Source organism: Chlorocebus sabaeus, chromosome 20 (genome assembly GCF_047675955.1).
Source record: "Chlorocebus sabaeus isolate Y175 chromosome 20, mChlSab1.0.hap1, whole genome shotgun sequence".
Lineage (NCBI taxonomy): Eukaryota > Metazoa > Chordata > Mammalia > Primates > Cercopithecidae > Chlorocebus > Chlorocebus sabaeus.
In genome coordinates this window covers 76,755,622-76,772,457 of record NC_132923.1, presented here as the reverse complement: position 1 = coordinate 76,772,457, position 16,836 = coordinate 76,755,622, and the positions used below count along the sequence as shown (strand labels likewise).

The following is a 16,836-nucleotide window of genomic DNA, read 5'->3' as shown; positions in this document are numbered from 1 at the left end:
ACTATCGTTATTTTAAATAATAGGTGAAAAGCAACAGGGTGAGATGTTTTAGTCACTGATTTTATGAAACTGGTTTGATATGTTTACTCATCTAACAGCCAAATGTATTTGTTCCTCCAGATCCAGGCAGACTATTGCTTCCTCTGTGAAGCTTTTGCTGTTTTCCATTGTTTCAAGTTAAACACCAAGTTCCCTAGAGGGACAGTCCATGACACTGCCCAACTTCTACCCATCTACATCGGGTTTCTTTCAGTGGTATACTGGTAAATCTTTAACAATCAGCTCTGCAAGATAAAGCCCTAATTTGTTGCATTACTGATTTCCCTGGTATAAATACTCCCACCATGGTTGATTTCAGGCTACCACTGTGACATTGCTGAATGAGGAGTTGGGAAGAGGTGTGCATCATCGGCCCTCATGTCTGGCTCCTGCACACCCCTGATTGATACACTTATTCATAGTGCTTTGTTCTTTTCCTTAATAGGTCTCCTTCAACTTGTAGTCACATCTCTATTTCCTTATTTTTTCAAATCTGACTTCCTCCCTAGTAGTCTGCTCCAAGAGGTCAAGTCTGTTTTGTTCCTTACTGTTTCCCAGGGATCTTGTACAGTACCTGGAATTGATTCATATCAGATGTATATAACTTTGTCCAAAGGTCATATTATTTCCTTTTTATTTTTTTTGGCTCTGGGACTCTCACACAAGCTTTGGCTCCAAATTATACTATTCTGAGCCTCTTAATAATACATAATATTTTCCAAAAGTTTGGTACAGAGAAGGAATAGTGGGCATGTGTCTTTATTTTGGTCACCAACTTTTGCATCTGCCTTCACCTGTCCAGGGAGTTCCCCAGCTCATGAGACAGTCCACCTCTCACTGTGGCAGAGGAGAATGCCAACTATTTGCTTTACCAGCCTCTCTTTGCTGCAAGAGCACATGACCCGAACACTGTCAATCAGGTATCTCTGTTCCAGATCTGAATCATAAGTCTCCCTTCCTCTTTTCTTGCAAGGACAGTTTCTGGGGATAAGAATTCATGAAGCTTTGGTCCCTGGCTCAGTACCCTGAGTACTGGATGGGCAGGTGTGGTATGGAATCCATTTACTGCAGCTGGTAGGGTTTCTTAGAAGACCTGTTGCAGAAATTTATTTCATCTGGTCCAATTTAGGAGATGAGAGCTCTTGCCACCCCTGCTGCCACTGGCAATGCTGGAACCTTTTAAAACATCACAGAGCTACCCTATTAGAGTCTCTACCTGACAGATCATGAGAAGAGGATTTTCCTGATCCATACCTTAATTAACAAAGAGCCTGGCTTTATTACAGGCCATCAGTCTTGTATTTCTACAAACATACTGTCTGGTTTTTATAAAGCAGCACCTTCTCTGCTGCGCTCCAAATGATTTCTTTATGCACCTTTTCTATAGAACAGATATTCAGGTATCCCTGAAAGTAAATTGATGTGAGCTCTTTAGAAAATTGGAAGTGCCAATTACATTCAGCAAATATTATTGAGCATCTTCTGTATGCCAGGAACTATGTTAGGACTATGCTAGACACAGAGTTGGCCAGGACAGCCATGATTCCTAACCTCAAATATCAAATAAATAACTGATAATGCCATAACTGCTATGAAGGGGAAGGACTACGGGACTATATAACACAGAGATCTAACCTTATCTAGGTATCAGCAAAGGCTTTCTGTCTAGGACTCTTAAGACCTTATATGCCAGGGAGTGGCCATGTATTCTACTGCATGGTCTATGACCGCTCAGGGCCAAAATTTACAGTATGTATTATTTGAAGGATAGTTGCTGTTGGTTAAAAATTTCTGGGGCTTTATGGCTCTCAGTAAGACAGTTGCTCCCAGAGTAGTATTTGACTGGAGTGCCTAGATGGCAGTATTGTTTTCTTTGAACCATGAGCCCTAAAGGAAGAGACTAGGCTTTGTCAATCCTGGAATTCACTGTGGCCAGCAAAGAAAGCCTGGCAAACAGCTCACATTCAATGAGTGTTGAAGTTATCACAGTGAAACAGGGCACACTGTAGGAGGAATCACGTCCAACCGTTGGCCCAAGGACGTTTTCAAACAAACAAACAAAACAAACAAACAAACAAAAACCCCTACCTTCTTCCTAGAGTAAAACACTTAACTCTAATGCCATAGCTCTTAACCACCATGCCACATTATTTGCAGCTGAAAAGAGTGTCTTCTAGAAGAATAGTTAAAAATAATAAAAACACTTATATAGTACTTACTATGTGCCAGTCACCGATTTTTGGAATTTTGCATTTATTAACTCAGTTACTATTACAAATCAATGAAGTGAAGTGTATCATCCCAATTTTACAGTTGGAGAATGGAACCACAGAGAAGTTAAGTGAAATGCCAAGCTCACATAGCCCCAGAGTGGCAAAGACAATAGTTGAGGCCAGGCTTTTGCAATGGAGGCTATGCTCCTAACCACTGCAATTTGTCACCTTTTTTTGGCAAACATGAGAATATCATACTTTATTGCATTTCATCTCTGATTATATTCCTCACATCTTATTTTTATTTTGAGTAATTTCTTTCCCTTGAGATTATATGAAGTGACTACGGATGCCTGAACCTCAAACCTTTTTTTGCTAGTGCCTGCAACCCAGGAGCTGACTGACTGAACATCTTTTTGGAATCACACTTTATAGATGAGCTCTGTACCCATACACAATCATTTCTTATTTCATAATGAGGTTTTTCATTTTCACACAGCAACCTCATAAAAAGACACATGCTTGATGTTAAAAAACATATGCAATTGCTGCAAATAACTTTCTATGTTGGCCTGCTCACAAAAAAAGAGAGAGAGAGAAAACTCTGAGCACAAGCCAAGTGCTGGTGAAGAGCAAAGTGATTCTGCATTGGGTGAGGTGTTTGAGTGAACGCCTTCAAGATCCCTGCCAGCACTAGGAGTCTAGTGCCGTGGACTGACTGAATTCTCTCAAAGTTCCTGTGTTGAAACCCTAATGCCAATGTGATAACATCAGAAGGCTGGGCCTGTGGGATTTGGTCATGAGGGTGGAGTCCTCATAAGTGAGATCAGTGCCTGTCAGTCTATTTTGGGCTGCTATAACAGAATAGCTGAGATTGGGTCATTTATAAAGAACAGATATTTTATTTCTTCAGTTCACAGGGGTGAGAAGTGCAAGGTCAGTGGCAGGCATCTTGCAAGGGCCTTCTTGCTGCATCATTCTGTGGTGGGAGGCAGAAGGGCAAGAGGAGGCAAGGGTGAGAGAGAAACCCGCTTTTACAACAAATCCACTCTCTTGGTAACTAACTCACTCCTGAGATAATGACATTAATGCATTCAAGAAGGCTGAGCCCTGTGACCTAATCACCTCTTATTAGGTCCCATCTCCCAAGGCTGTTGTTACATTAGGGATTAAGCTTCCAACACATGAACTTTGGGAAAACACATTCGAACCATAGCAATACCTTTGTAAGGAGAGGCCCACAAGCCAGCTTGCTCTCTTTCTGCCATATGGGGATACAGAGAGAAGTCAGCAGTGTGCATCCTGGGAGAGCCCTGCCAGAACTCAACCATGCTGGTGCCCTGATCTTAGACTTTCAGTCTTCACTTCAGAACTGTGATTCATACATTTATGTTCTTTATAAGCCACCCAGTTTATGGTACTTTTTTATAGCAGCCCACACAGACTAAGACACCTAGGAACAAAACCCTCACAAAAAGGGAGAAGAGTACCTTTGGCTATGAGTGCCATGACTCTCAGTTTTTCTCAGGTCTGCAGCTGCTTTTTTTTGCTGTGGATAATCTGATGCTGCACTGTTTAAAAACCAGAGTAGCTTTTCATAATTCACCTGAAAATTAAATGTAAAATAAAACATCCTCATTTAATTTATATGTAAGGAAAGAGGCCTGTTGAGATAAAATGTGTTTGGCAAATTTTTACATTAAACATTTAAAAAAACCACTTAAAAATATAGTATCATAATTATTGGTGTTTTTAGCAAGTATTCTTATTTTCCCTTCTGGACAAATGGTGAAATTGTACTTCCTGGTTGTCTTGCGGTTGGATAAGGCCATGTGACTAGTTCTGGCCAATGAGTTATAAGCAGAACTGAGACCCTGTGAGCTAACATGAAACCCTCCAGGACTCTTTTTCCCCTTCTGCTGTCCTGTCCAAAAATATCCTAAAGTGGCTGTTTCATCATCCTGGGTCCCAGAGCTAAAATGACAACAGTGTTGAGAACTATGGCTGGCTCTATGGAAATAAAAATGAGAAAAAATAACCTTTTGTGGCTTTAAGCCACAAAGATTTTGGGGTTATTACTATAGCATAACCTAACCTCTAGCCTCTCTCTCTCTCCCCACCCCTGCCCCGACTCTCTCTCTTGTTCCTTCTCACATATCTTATACATTTATTATATATGCTGTATTCAGCAGATATATTTAGCTACATTGAGCATATATATTCAGATAATCTGAAGACAAAAATTTATTAGGCTAAATGAAAAATCTGAAGACCCTTTTCCTGCACAGGAAAGGACTGAAGGAATGTCATCCATTTCCACTGCTAGGCCGGATGCCATCCTAGGGACGCTGGTGAACAGAGAGCTCCAGGATAGCAGAGGGGTGAGCAGTGGGAAAGAGAAGCTAGATAGGGTCCCTGATAGAAACTAGGCCTCAGGCCAGAAAATTTGGTTGAACTGAATATTCATATAGGTTGCACTAATAAATCAATACTGTATTGCTAAATACTTCTCGTAAATATGTAACTAATTCTATTAGTTTGCATTTATCACATTACTAAATTCTGAGACTAAACTTGCAAGGTTGGTTTTGGCCCGGTTTTCTGGATGAGATCATTGAGGTATGGGAGAACTTAAGTAGAGTATGCTCCATGTCACAGAGCTAATGATGGTGGGATTAAGATTAAAGTCCAGGCCTTCTTTTTTAAGGTTTCTGCTGTCTGTTGCTTTGCCATTGATACATGCTCACTAATGATTTTCTTATTGCTATTATTTCTTCCTAGTTTAGGGTATTTTCCTCTGGCTCCCTGAATTTGGTGACACTTGGACTACTCTTTATATTCAGATATAGGTATGAGCTTGGAAAATACAATGCCCAAAGAACTCTGGCCCTGTCATTGGGAAATGTGTGTCTTAGCATGGGGTCTGCCATTAATTCTCTGGGTTTCCTAAACAAGTTCCTGGACATCCTCTGGGCCTCAGTTCCTTAATCGGTAAATTTCAAAGATACTCCCCACTTCTAACTCTCTAGGAAGTTGTGATGACACAAAGGAGATCTTTGCTCAGTCTCAATTCTTACCTTGGGTCCTGCAAACTAAGCTAGCTCATGAATAGACTAGAGTGGGCCCATTATCTTGAATCTGTAACTACCCTAATGTTGTTTAAAAGCTGACACTGTGAGTTGGGGCAGGGAGGACCTTTAAAGAGAAATGAAACAGAGGAAAGAGACCTAAGTCTATTTTCCATTCCAACTAGAAATTTCTACACATGAATATAAATAAGCTCTTTGTTTTTTTTTTTGTTTTTTTTTTGTTTTTTTTTTTTTTGAGATGGAGTCTCGCTCTGTCCCCCAGGCTGGAGTTCAGTGGCGCAATCTCAGCTCACTGCAACCTCTGCCTCCCAGGTTCATGCCATTCTCCTGCCTCAGCCTCCCGAGTAGCTGGGACTACAGGTGCCCGCCACCAGGCCCGGCTAATTTTTTTGTATTTTTAGTAAAGATGGGTTTTCACTGTGTTATCCAGGATGGTCTCGATCTCCTGACCTTGTGATCTGCCCGCCTCAGCCTCCCAAAGTGCTGGGATTACAGGTGTGAGCCACCGTGCCTGGCCTAAAAAAGCTTTTTATCTCAGTAGTCAGTGATAAAAGTCATTTGCAAGAAAGTTGCTAACTTCTTAATCTTTTACCCTGGTGGGTACAAGTTAAAGAAACAAAAGGAACCCACACTTCCAATAGCATCATGGCCATACCATTTCAGGAGAACCCCTCTTAGAAAATCTCTGACAAAGGATTTTGACTGTTGGTAACTGTAGAGGGACTTCATGCTTCAAAAAGAGGCGGCTAAGCTGAGATTGGAGAAGAAATCCTGAAGAGATTGGGTCCAGGATCTTCAGCTCTTTCTGAAGTTTTTCTAATAAGTTGGAACGCAAAGGACGTGACTTGAGTTCTCTTCTGACCAGGGCAAGAAGAAAAGTGTCTTCGTTTGTTGTTCCACTCGGCCTCTGGCCAATATCCTAACACAACAATGAAAAACAAAGAGCCAGACTCTTCAATCAGCCAGTTAAAGACCAAAGCAAGGAAGCAGAGGTGCACTGGGGCTGGTATCTGAGCATCCACTCTCAGGCCTGACCTGGAGCAGGACAAGTCGGTGGCACTGAAGGTGGGCATTCAATCTGGTGTATTCATTATTTACAATGCATCAGCTCTCTTCCTTCAGGAGAAGAAAGCAAATCCTAGAGTACATGGTCTGGTAGAAGATGCTTTAACATACATCATTTGCCTTTTACAAAATAACTGCTTTGATGGTATGAGAATTTAGAGTAATACATTTTGGAGACCCATTGTAACTGGGAGTTTAGCAAGGGGGATGCAAATCAAGGATGGTGTCTAAACCCTGACTGAGTTAACTGGGAGCATCATGGCCCTTCCTGAGCTCAGCAATCCTAGAAAAGGAGGAAGGTGGGAAGAACATGAGGAGTTCAGTTGAAATTTTTAAGGTTTGTCTGTGAACTCCCCAGGACACTTTCTGGAAAGCTGACTGGATAAACGAAGTCTGGTGTCCATTTGACCATTCTTAGACTGTCTTTATTTTTTTTTTATTATTATTTTATTGTAGAGATGGGGTCTCACTATGTTGTCCAGGCTGGTCTCAAACTCCTGGCTTCAAGTGATCCTCCCAGATTGGCTTCTCAAAGTGCTGGCCTTACAGGTGTGAGTCACTATGACCAGCCCTCAGACGGACTTATCATCTGCTCCACATCAAGAAATACAGTCAACAAATAATACTCTGTCATCTACAATAGACACAACTCAACAACTCTTAGTATACACACCTCAGGTTGGTCAGAGCCGCCTCTCACCATCTGTTCCAAGGACCAGTCTCTAAGCTTTCTCCTGGGAATGCCATGCACATAGGATAGGGACTGGTCTCCGGTTGGTACAGAGCTACAGTGGACATTTGCCTGACTGGGAATCTTAACAGAACAAGGACAAAGGGAAGCAAGGAGCAGAAGAGGAGGTAGGGAAGAGAAGGAGGAAAGAAGGGAGAAAATGAGTAAGCCAAACAATTTCTTTAAGCACATTCCCAGTTCTAAATGAACTTCAGCCCATGTATCATCGAGTCATTGAATCATCAGTGAAAAAATGTTGCCTTCACACCAATTTCAGCATTATACGCTTAACACATGTTAGACAAATATATTCACAGGTAGGTATGTTTCATTTGGGCAAGAAAGTGTCTGTGACAGGCAAAAAATAATAGGTAGAACATAAGGTGTTTATAGTCAAATGTGGGATTCTTATTAGAGATAAGGGTATCATTAGGCTGTTTTAATTAGGAAGTTCAGGAAGGGCAGCAAAGGTAATTGTTAACTTTGACAAGAGATTGAAAAGCTCAGAATATTATACTGTAGGAGTAATGTCACTAAAAGTTGCAATAGCATAAATGATAGAATTAGGATCAATAATAAAACCCCGTTCTCTCTTGCCATGGAGCATGGTATATTAATTGTGTTTTTAAATTATTCGTGTTTTATGGTGTTTTGACATCTTAAGAAGGTAGGCCTTGCTGGCTGGGGGGACTGCCCCTCCCAGGACTAGCTAATTCCTAGAGATGGTAAACAACTGGCCTGCTAATACATCTTTCATATGCAAACCAATGCTGAGTTCAAAACCTAAGATACCTCCTTTATTTAACTCTCATACAGCAAGCCTTTTTTTCTCCTGCCCTAAATAAATCCAAGACTGGGTTCCAGACAACCAGGATAGTCACTATGCCCCAAAGCCTGGGGGAATTATTCCAACTAGCCAGTCCTAAGCTGTTTGTTCTGCACTGCCTTGCCTTTCCCACCTAAACCGCAGAGAAAGGCTATGGCTTGTGCTTTTCTCTCCTTGCTCCTCCTTTTGCCTCTTGAGGTCCTCAAGTAGCCCAATGTGGTGTGGAATCCCCGCTTCTCTTGGGAAATGAAAGCAATTAACTCTTTTTTCAAAGGCAATTGTCTCCAAGTATGTTATCTTACCGTATCTGATTAAAACAAAAACTTGGTACAAATCAAGACACATGGTTATTTTATTTATTTATTTATTTATTTTTGAGACAGAGTCTTGTGTTGTCACCCAGGCTGGAGTGCAGTGGCACGATCTCAGCTCACTGCAACCTCTGCCTCTCAGGTTCAAGTTATTCTCCTGCCTCAGCCTCTGGACACATGGTTATTTTTAATACTAGGTAATAGAAAGGTGACATGATCAGAAGGATTCTCTAGAAACTACTAAATTGACAGCCATGTTGCGTAACCTATCAGTATGAATAGCAACCCAGAGACGTTTTACAGTCATGAACATTTTAAGGAAAAACCAAGAGGCTCTCTAGAGTGAGCAGAAGTGGGCAAGAATGACAGAGAGTTCTGAATAGGCATAAAAATCACAAGAGTTATGTATTTGGATCATACTCTGTACAAGGCACCACATGGGTGTCCTGCTCATGTCATTATTTAAATCATTACAACAACACTACAAGGTAGGTAGTACTAGCACCCTTTTACTTTTGAAAACCAAGGTTTGCAGAAGTTAAATAACTTTATTCCTTCATTTAAAAAACATTTATGGTTTGTCTAGTCTGGGTCAGGCACTGTAATTAGCCCTACAGTGAAAAAAACAGACTCAGCCCCTGCTCTCACAGAGTTTGCAGATGGTGGGAGGCATAGCAAGTAACCATGCAATAGAAAAGGGATTCTAAGGGCCACTCTCAGAATAGCCCATGGTCCACCTGATCTCAACTTGGTGGTCCAGGTCTGAAGGAAATGGCATCTAAATCTAGGCTTGCAAGATAAGTCAGATTTGGATTTGGATAGGCTAATAAGTGGGGAGGGAGGAGGAGAGGACAAGAGGATTACAGGAAGAGTGAACTGGATATAGGAAACCCCAAAGGTGCATGCATGCATGTAAGAGATGATGCTTTCAAAGCATAGTTTAACTTTTGGAAAAGGCAAAAGATAAACCTGGAGAGAGAGGCAGGAGAAAGGCAATGAATTGCCTTTTAGCTTGTTAGCATCTATGCTTTATTCTGAGGGCAATAGGAGCCATAAAAATATTATTAGTAGAGCAATGACTAGAGCAGAGTTGTCCAAAACTTATTCCCTAGTAAATTGTGCAGATATTTGTATCCTTCTTTTCACAATTACCCCAAGGTGAGGGAGATTCAATGGTCAGTCCCCAGAGCAATTTCACTCTTTTTTTTTTTCTTTTTTTTTTTTGAGACTGAGTCTCACTCTGCCACCAGGTTGGAGTACAGTGGCGCAGTCTTGGCTCACTGCAACCTCCACCTCCTGGGTTCAAGAGATTTTCCTGCCTCGGCCTCCAGAGTAGCTGGAACTACAGGTGGATGCCACCACGCCCAGCTAATTTTTTTTTTTTTTTTGTATTTTTAATAGAGATGAGATTTCACCATGTTGTCCAGTATGATCTTGAACTCTTGATCTCGTGATCCGCCCACCTTGGCCTCCCAAAGTGCTGGGATTATAGGCCTGAGCCATCGTGCCTGGCCAATTTCACTCTTTAAAATATTTGGCTAGGTATTTCAGACATATTGCTCACAGGACAATATGTTTCTTTGCAAATTATTTGCAATATAAAATATTTCCATTTTCAGCCACATACAAATATATATTTTTTTACCTCTGAGAAGTTATGTGTTTCTATATGATAGTGTTTTAAAGAAATGTTATCAATACTTCATCATTCCATGAGTCAAAGTCTCTTTCAGTTGCTTTTGTTTTCATTTAAACATGAAAATGTATTAAGTGCCTTTATCCTTGACATTACAGATACAAATGAACAAGGCAGGTGTGACTCCTGCCCTCATAGTTCTTTGGGCCTAGACATCACAGGCTGAGTTTTATTTATTTATTTTTTTGAGACAGAGTCTCGCTCTGTTGCCCAGGCTGAAGTGCAGTGGCACGATCTCAGCTCACTGCAACCTCCAGCTCCCGGGTTCACACTATTCTCCTGCCTCAGCCTTCCAAGTAGCTGGGACTACAGGCACCCGCCACCATGCCTGGCTAGTTTTTTTGTATTTTTAGTAGAAACAGGGTTTCACCATGTTAGTCAGGATGGTCTTGATCTCCTGACCTCGTGATCCACCCGCCTCGACCTCCCAAGGTGCTGGGATTACAGGCGTGGGCCTCCGCACCCAGCCACAGACTGAGTTTTTTGGCTTCACCTATGGAAAGAGGAAAATATACTGTACGCCCAGGAATGCTGTGAAGAATGAGTGTTATGTATTTTAAATATTTTATAATTCTAAAACCTTATGATATATTTGTTGTGTTTTGTGTATCTTCCTCCAGTAATATGATCTCCATGTGGGCCAGGACTCTGTCTTGTGCCTGGCTGACACCCCATATCATCCAGAATAGCCCTGAATCTGCTGAAAAACTAGAGCAACAGCATGGGAGAATGGGGAGGAGCTCTTCGTGCATGGGTTCAGGCCAGCTGCAGGCTGGGCTTCAGATTTCTCCCTTGCTGATTGATTTAAGTCACGTGGGGCTGTTGTTTTTCCAAAGTGAAGAGTGTTCCCCATGTGTTAAAAAAGATAAAATGGGAAATTTTATCAAGATTCCCCATGTTTCTGACCTTGGGATTTGTCAGAGCACCCATGAAGTCTCTAATACCATAGATTTCTCTCATTTAGTTTACTTTGAATCACAAAATGCCAGTTGGGGACCAACACCATAGCCTGAAGTGACTTCAATCAATTCTAGTTGTGTGATGTTTGCCTAAAAGAACTGGTACAAATGAAGCACAGAAATCTAACACAGATTTACTAACTCTTCTGGGGGTGTTGGAACTTGCAAGAGTGGGAAATGTAAACAAGTTTTTTAAAGGTTGCTTATAAATAAAACTAGTTTTGAGTGTGTGTGGAGTCATCCACACTCTCTTTCAAGACAAGTGAACACAACAAATCATCTTAACATTATGCAATGAGAAAATTTCCAGAGATAGCATTAAATGCAGATGTGAAAAGTTTTGTTTCTTGAACAACTTAGACCAAGGTACGGGGGTGTTCTAGAAAGCTGTTAAATGGCTCAAAAATGGCCACTAGTGATAATGAGGACAGCCATGAGAAACATCAAGTAGAATGTTGGATACATTTTTTTAAAGAAATGTAGACTTAGAAAAACATGTATTTCCAAATTAATATTATATGTAATATGTGATTTTAAATGTGCTTTAAAGAAAGTAATACAATACATATTGATATTAATCATTTGACTATTTTACTCATATTTGTAACAATGTATATTTTGTTTACATTTTAACTTTTAATTTTGGAAACTTCAAACACAGGCACAGGTAGAGATAACAGGATGATGAAACTCCCTGTGCTCATCATCAGGCTTCAATGATCAGTTGACAATCTTATTTTATTTATCCCCACATTACCACCACCAGAGATGAAGTGAGCCTAGACAGTGTGTTATTTCGTCCACATTATTTCAGCATGTGTCTATAAAGCAGTGGTTCTTAAAGTGTAGTTTTTGGGCCAGAAGCTTCAGCTTCACCTGGGATTTTGTGAGAAATGAGAATTCTTGAGACCCACCCCAGACCTGCTAAATAAAAATTTGTGGGATGGGGCCCAGAAATCTGTGTTTGAATAAGTCCTCCAGTAATTCTGATTTAGCACACTGAAGTTTGAGAACCACTGCCCCAAGAATGAGGACTCTTTTTAAATACACAATAACATTATAACACTTTAAAAATTCCTTATTATTAACAGTAATTCCTCAATACCTCCAAATGTCTTATCAGCCTTTAGAATCCCCCAGTTGTCTGGTAAATCTTATTTTCATAGTTTATATATTCAAAATATAAACCATATATTGCAATAGGTTAATATTTCTTACAGCTTTTAAAATTCCTTCCTTCCTTCCTTCCTTCCATCCTTCCTTCCTTCCCTCCCTCCCACCTTCCTTCCTTTCTTTCTTCCTTCCTTCCTCTCTCTTTCTCTCTTCCTCCCTCTCTTTCTTTCTTTTTCTTCCTTTCTTTCTTCCTTCCTTCCTTTCCTGTCTCTCTCCCCTCCCTCCCTTCCCTGCCTCCCTCCCTCCCCCGTCCCTCCCTCCCTCCCTTCTTTCCTCCCTTCCTTCCCTCCTTCCTTCCTTCCTTCCTTCCTTCCTTCCTTCCTTCCTTCCTTCCTTCCTTCCTTCCTTCCTTCTTTCCCTCCTTCCTTCCTTCTTTCATTCTTTTTTTCTGTCACCCAAGCTAGAGTGCAGTATCTCAGCCATTATTCACCACAGCCTGGCCTGAACTCCTAGACTCAGCCAATGCCCTGTCTCATCCTCCCAAGTAGCTAGGACTAGAGGTGCACACCACCACACCCAGCTAACTTTTGTAGTTTTTTGTAGAGATGCGGTCTTGGTAGGTTGCCCAGAGTGACCTTGAATTCCTGACCTGAAGCAGTTCTCTTACCTTGACCTCCCAAAGTGTTGGGACTACAGGCATGAGCCACTGCATCTAGCCATATCTTTTTAAATGTCCAGTCTTCCCACTCTGCCCCTTTCATCATTGTTTTTTCTTGCAATTGTTGAAGAAGCTGTGTTGTCTGCACTGTAGAGTTTTACACAGTCTGCATTTTCTGGCATCCCTACGCTGTTTTTAAAAAGTATTATTTATTTCCTGTAAATTAGTAGTTAAATCTAAAGTCTTATTTATGTTCTAGTTCAATTTTATTTGGCAAGACATTTTTATAGGTGGTATATTTTCCCATGGAAGCATATGCTATCTAATTGTCTTTTTTTAGATCATAATTACAGGCATTGCTTAATTCCTTTTGTTTTCATTAGGGCTTTGCAAAATGGTGATATTCTTATCCCACCATTACTTCTTCATTTATTAACAGAAATAGTTCTTTAAAGGAAAATGTTCCTTCATCAACTATTACTTCAGATACAGTTTGCATAGAAAATGGCCAACTGAATAAATGCTTGGTTCTTTTATTTACTGTTTTTTCAAATAGAGTTTGTTCCCCAGCATTCTTCAGAGATGACCAATGAGTTTTTATTTTTTAAAATAATCATTATGAATGTATACATTTAAACACATTTAATGTGTTTATTGCAATTATTATTTTTATTGATGCCTAAATTATGTGGCTTTCAACTGTGGGATCCTCTTTAAGTTAGATCCTGAGTCTTTTTTGACCAGTCTTAGGAAGTCTTTGGTATCATCATTGCTTTTGGTGTAAGTGGATATTTCAGGCTCAAAAATGGAATCAGCTCTTGGAATTTTACTGAAAATAATGCAGATGCAAGGCTACTCATTGCTTTGGGACAAGTCATTGTTTCTAAATTTTTCCAATGGACAGAACTGGGAAATATATTTTTAAAAAGAGTTCATACTAATTTTTCATTTCAAATGTAGGATCACAGGAGTTTTATGTAATTTTATTAATTATCTATATTTTATTTCTTCTATACCCCAAATCACAAGTCCAAAAAAAAAAAAAAAAAAAAAAAAAACCCACCAAGATAATGACTCACTTGCTTTATCACATAAAATATAGACACAGAGAATAACAGTATCAACATAATGGTCATTAAAAACATTTAAATATATTTTTTCAAGAAATATTTTCCTTACAGTAAATATTCCACTAGGTATATGCAATGAAGTCATTGTGTTTTAAAATCATTTACAATTGTTTCATGGTTTCATGGCCTTGCTTCCTGGTTTCATGGCCTGCTTCCTGGTTTCATGGCCTTATGTAGTCTCCTTCATCCCCTCAACATTTAATTAAGATTGGTCTATGCAACCAGTAGAATACTGTGGAAGTGATGGTACATCACTTCTGAGATTAGGTTATAGAAGATATTGCAGCTTCCAGTTAGATTGTGTACAATCAATCTCTCTCCATCACTCATTTTGTGGGAAGCCAGCCATATCATGCACACCCCTAGAGAGAAGCCCACATGAGAAAAGATGAGACCTGTGGACACAACCAGGAGGCCTCTATCAATAGCCACATGAGTGAGCTTAGAAGTAGATCCTCTAGTTCTGATCAAGCTTTCAGATGACTGCATCCCTGGGTGAAATCTGGGGTGAAATTTTACAAGACTTTGAACCAAAATCTCCCATCTAAGCCACTCCTAGATTTCTTTCCTTGAGAAACAGTAGCAGGTAATATGTGTTTATTGATTCTAGTGACTAAGTTTTAGGGCAATTTGTTATACACCAAAAGATAACAAAACCAGATTTATTTTATTTTGTTTTTGATTTTTACAAATTGATTTTCTTAACATATAATTTTACTTTATAATTCTGTAGTGTAAAAAATTTATGTGGTTGCAAAGCAAAACAAGACATTCAGAGAAGTATGCTTTCTATTTTTTTATCCTTTCATCATGTTCCACCTATCCCCAAGAGATAACCACTTTTTAAAAATGTTCTTAATTAATTCCTTCATTTTAAAAAACATAAAGGATATGTACATGGTAGATATATAGATAGATAGAAACCTGGTAGAATAGTCTATATATTTTTTCTACCTCACTTTTATTCAATTAATAATGTATCTTGTTACATTACTCCACATAGTAATATATAATAATATTCATATATATACAAATTCTATATTTCTTTTTACAATTTCATAGTACTCCATGTATGAATGTACCTTAGTTTATTCAAACAGTTCATTATCTATGGAAATTTAGGTTGTTTATAATTTTTTGGTGTAACAGGTAATGTTGCAATGTATATCTTCTGTATAAATCTTTTAATATTATATTTTTCAAGTACATCTTTGGGATAGATTTATCAAAGTGAGATTTTCTTATAAAAAATGTAGATGTAGTTCTGCTAATTATTATCAATTTTTCTTCCAAAACAGTTTTTCCATTTAAAATTTTTTCTATCATTGTAGCAGTGTATCTGTTTCCCCATAGCCTTCCAACAAAGTATATTATCAATATTATGGATTTTGCCAAATTATGTTACCAATTTCCTGGATTTTGCTAATGAGAAATTATATCTCAGGTAGAATTAATTTGCATTCTACTTATTAAAAGCAAGTCCACATCTTTTCATATATTTAAGGAACACTTACATTTGGTTTACTGTGAACTGCCTGTTCATATATTTTGCCCATTTTTCTAATAGTTTACTGCCCTTTTTCTTCTCTATTTTAAGTAGAATATTCTATAGATGAGAGATTTATTTGTCAATAATGCAAGTTGTAGATTTTCCTCCTACTTTGTCAGGTGTTTATGTGCTTTGCTTACAGGGGTTCTGGCCATATGGTGAAAATAATCACTCCTTCAGTGAAAAGGATCACTGTATTTCTCATTGTATCTGCAACTTGAGTCATACTTAAGAAAGTTTCCCCTTATCCCATATGATAGAGGAAATCACTCAAGTTTACTTGTACTATTTGTATATTTTTATTTCTTTACACTTAAACCTTTGTTGTATTTGGAATATATCCTGATATGTACGGTATACATCCTATATATGTACAGTATATGAGGAATAGACCCAACTCAAAACTTCTCTAAAGCTGTCCAATAATGTGTCACTGATTAAAATGTCCATCTGTTTCTTATTAATTTTCAATGTCACCTTTATCATATACAAAATAACAATATACCAGTGGGTTTATTTCTGAATTTTTCTTTTCAATTTCATTGGTCTTTCATGTATTCATGTGCCAAAACCACATGAATTTAAATATAGAGACTTTTTGTTTTAATATCTGGTAATGATATCTTACCCATTCCTCATAGTGCTGCTCTCCTTTTCAGGGTTTTCCTGACTATTCATGCTTATTTGTTATTCCAAATTAACTTGCTGATCAATTTGGCTAGTTGTAAAACAAAACACAATAAAAACCTAATAGTATTTTGTTTTGTTGAAATCCCAACAAATTTATAAATTACCCTAGGGAGGATTGACTTTTGAGGATGTTAACATTTTATGTACAAGAAAACAGCATACCTTTCCATTTGTTAAAATTACTCTTATGTCTTTCAGGAGTGCTTTATATTTTGTTCTCATATAGGTTTGGACATTTCTTGTTAAGTTTATGCTGTGGCATTTTATTTATTTAGTTAATTTACTTCTATATTTATTTACTATTGTAAATGGTGCCTTTTCTTCCATTTTATCTTCTAACTCATTTTTGTTCACACAAATGAAGATCATTGATTTGTGTTATTGATGTTATAACTCTAGTTTGCCAAATTATCTTGATTGTTTTAGTAGTTTTTTCATTAAGTGTCTTGAGATTTTAAAGGTACAATCTTATACCCTGAAAATAGTTTTACCTCTTCCTTTCTAAATAATATGCTTATACTTTCTTTCTCTTATTTAATTGCATTGGCAAATACCTCCAGCATAATATTAAAAGCCAGTGGAGACAGTGAGCACTATTAACTTCTTCCAAACTGAAATGAGAAAGTCTCTAGCGTTTTCCCATTAAATTAGATGTTGGCTTTGAGCCAATATACAGAGAAAGACATTTGCAAACAAAAACGAACAAGCAACAATTCTTACTCTCAGTGGTCTTATAGACTTGTGGAAGGAGACAGATAAGGAAACAGT

At 38.6% G+C, this 16,836-nt stretch overlaps 1 protein-coding gene across 2 annotated transcripts in view; it reads right to left on the bottom strand.

The window, feature by feature from the left end:
- C20H1orf87 (chromosome 20 C1orf87 homolog) overlaps positions 1 to 16,836 on the bottom strand; it is an 82,550-nt gene that overhangs the window by 43,208 nt on the left and 22,506 nt on the right. For both annotated transcript variants that reach the window (XM_007978533.3, XM_073008121.1), the window contains exons 4-6: positions 7,080 to 7,220; positions 5,997 to 6,260; positions 3,743 to 3,858 (exon numbers count right to left, since the gene is read on the bottom strand). In XM_007978533.3, coding sequence (XP_007976724.3) covers positions 3,743 to 3,858; positions 5,997 to 6,260; positions 7,080 to 7,220 — 521 coding nt within the window. The remainder of the gene's footprint in view (positions 1 to 3,742; positions 3,859 to 5,996; positions 6,261 to 7,079; positions 7,221 to 16,836) is intronic.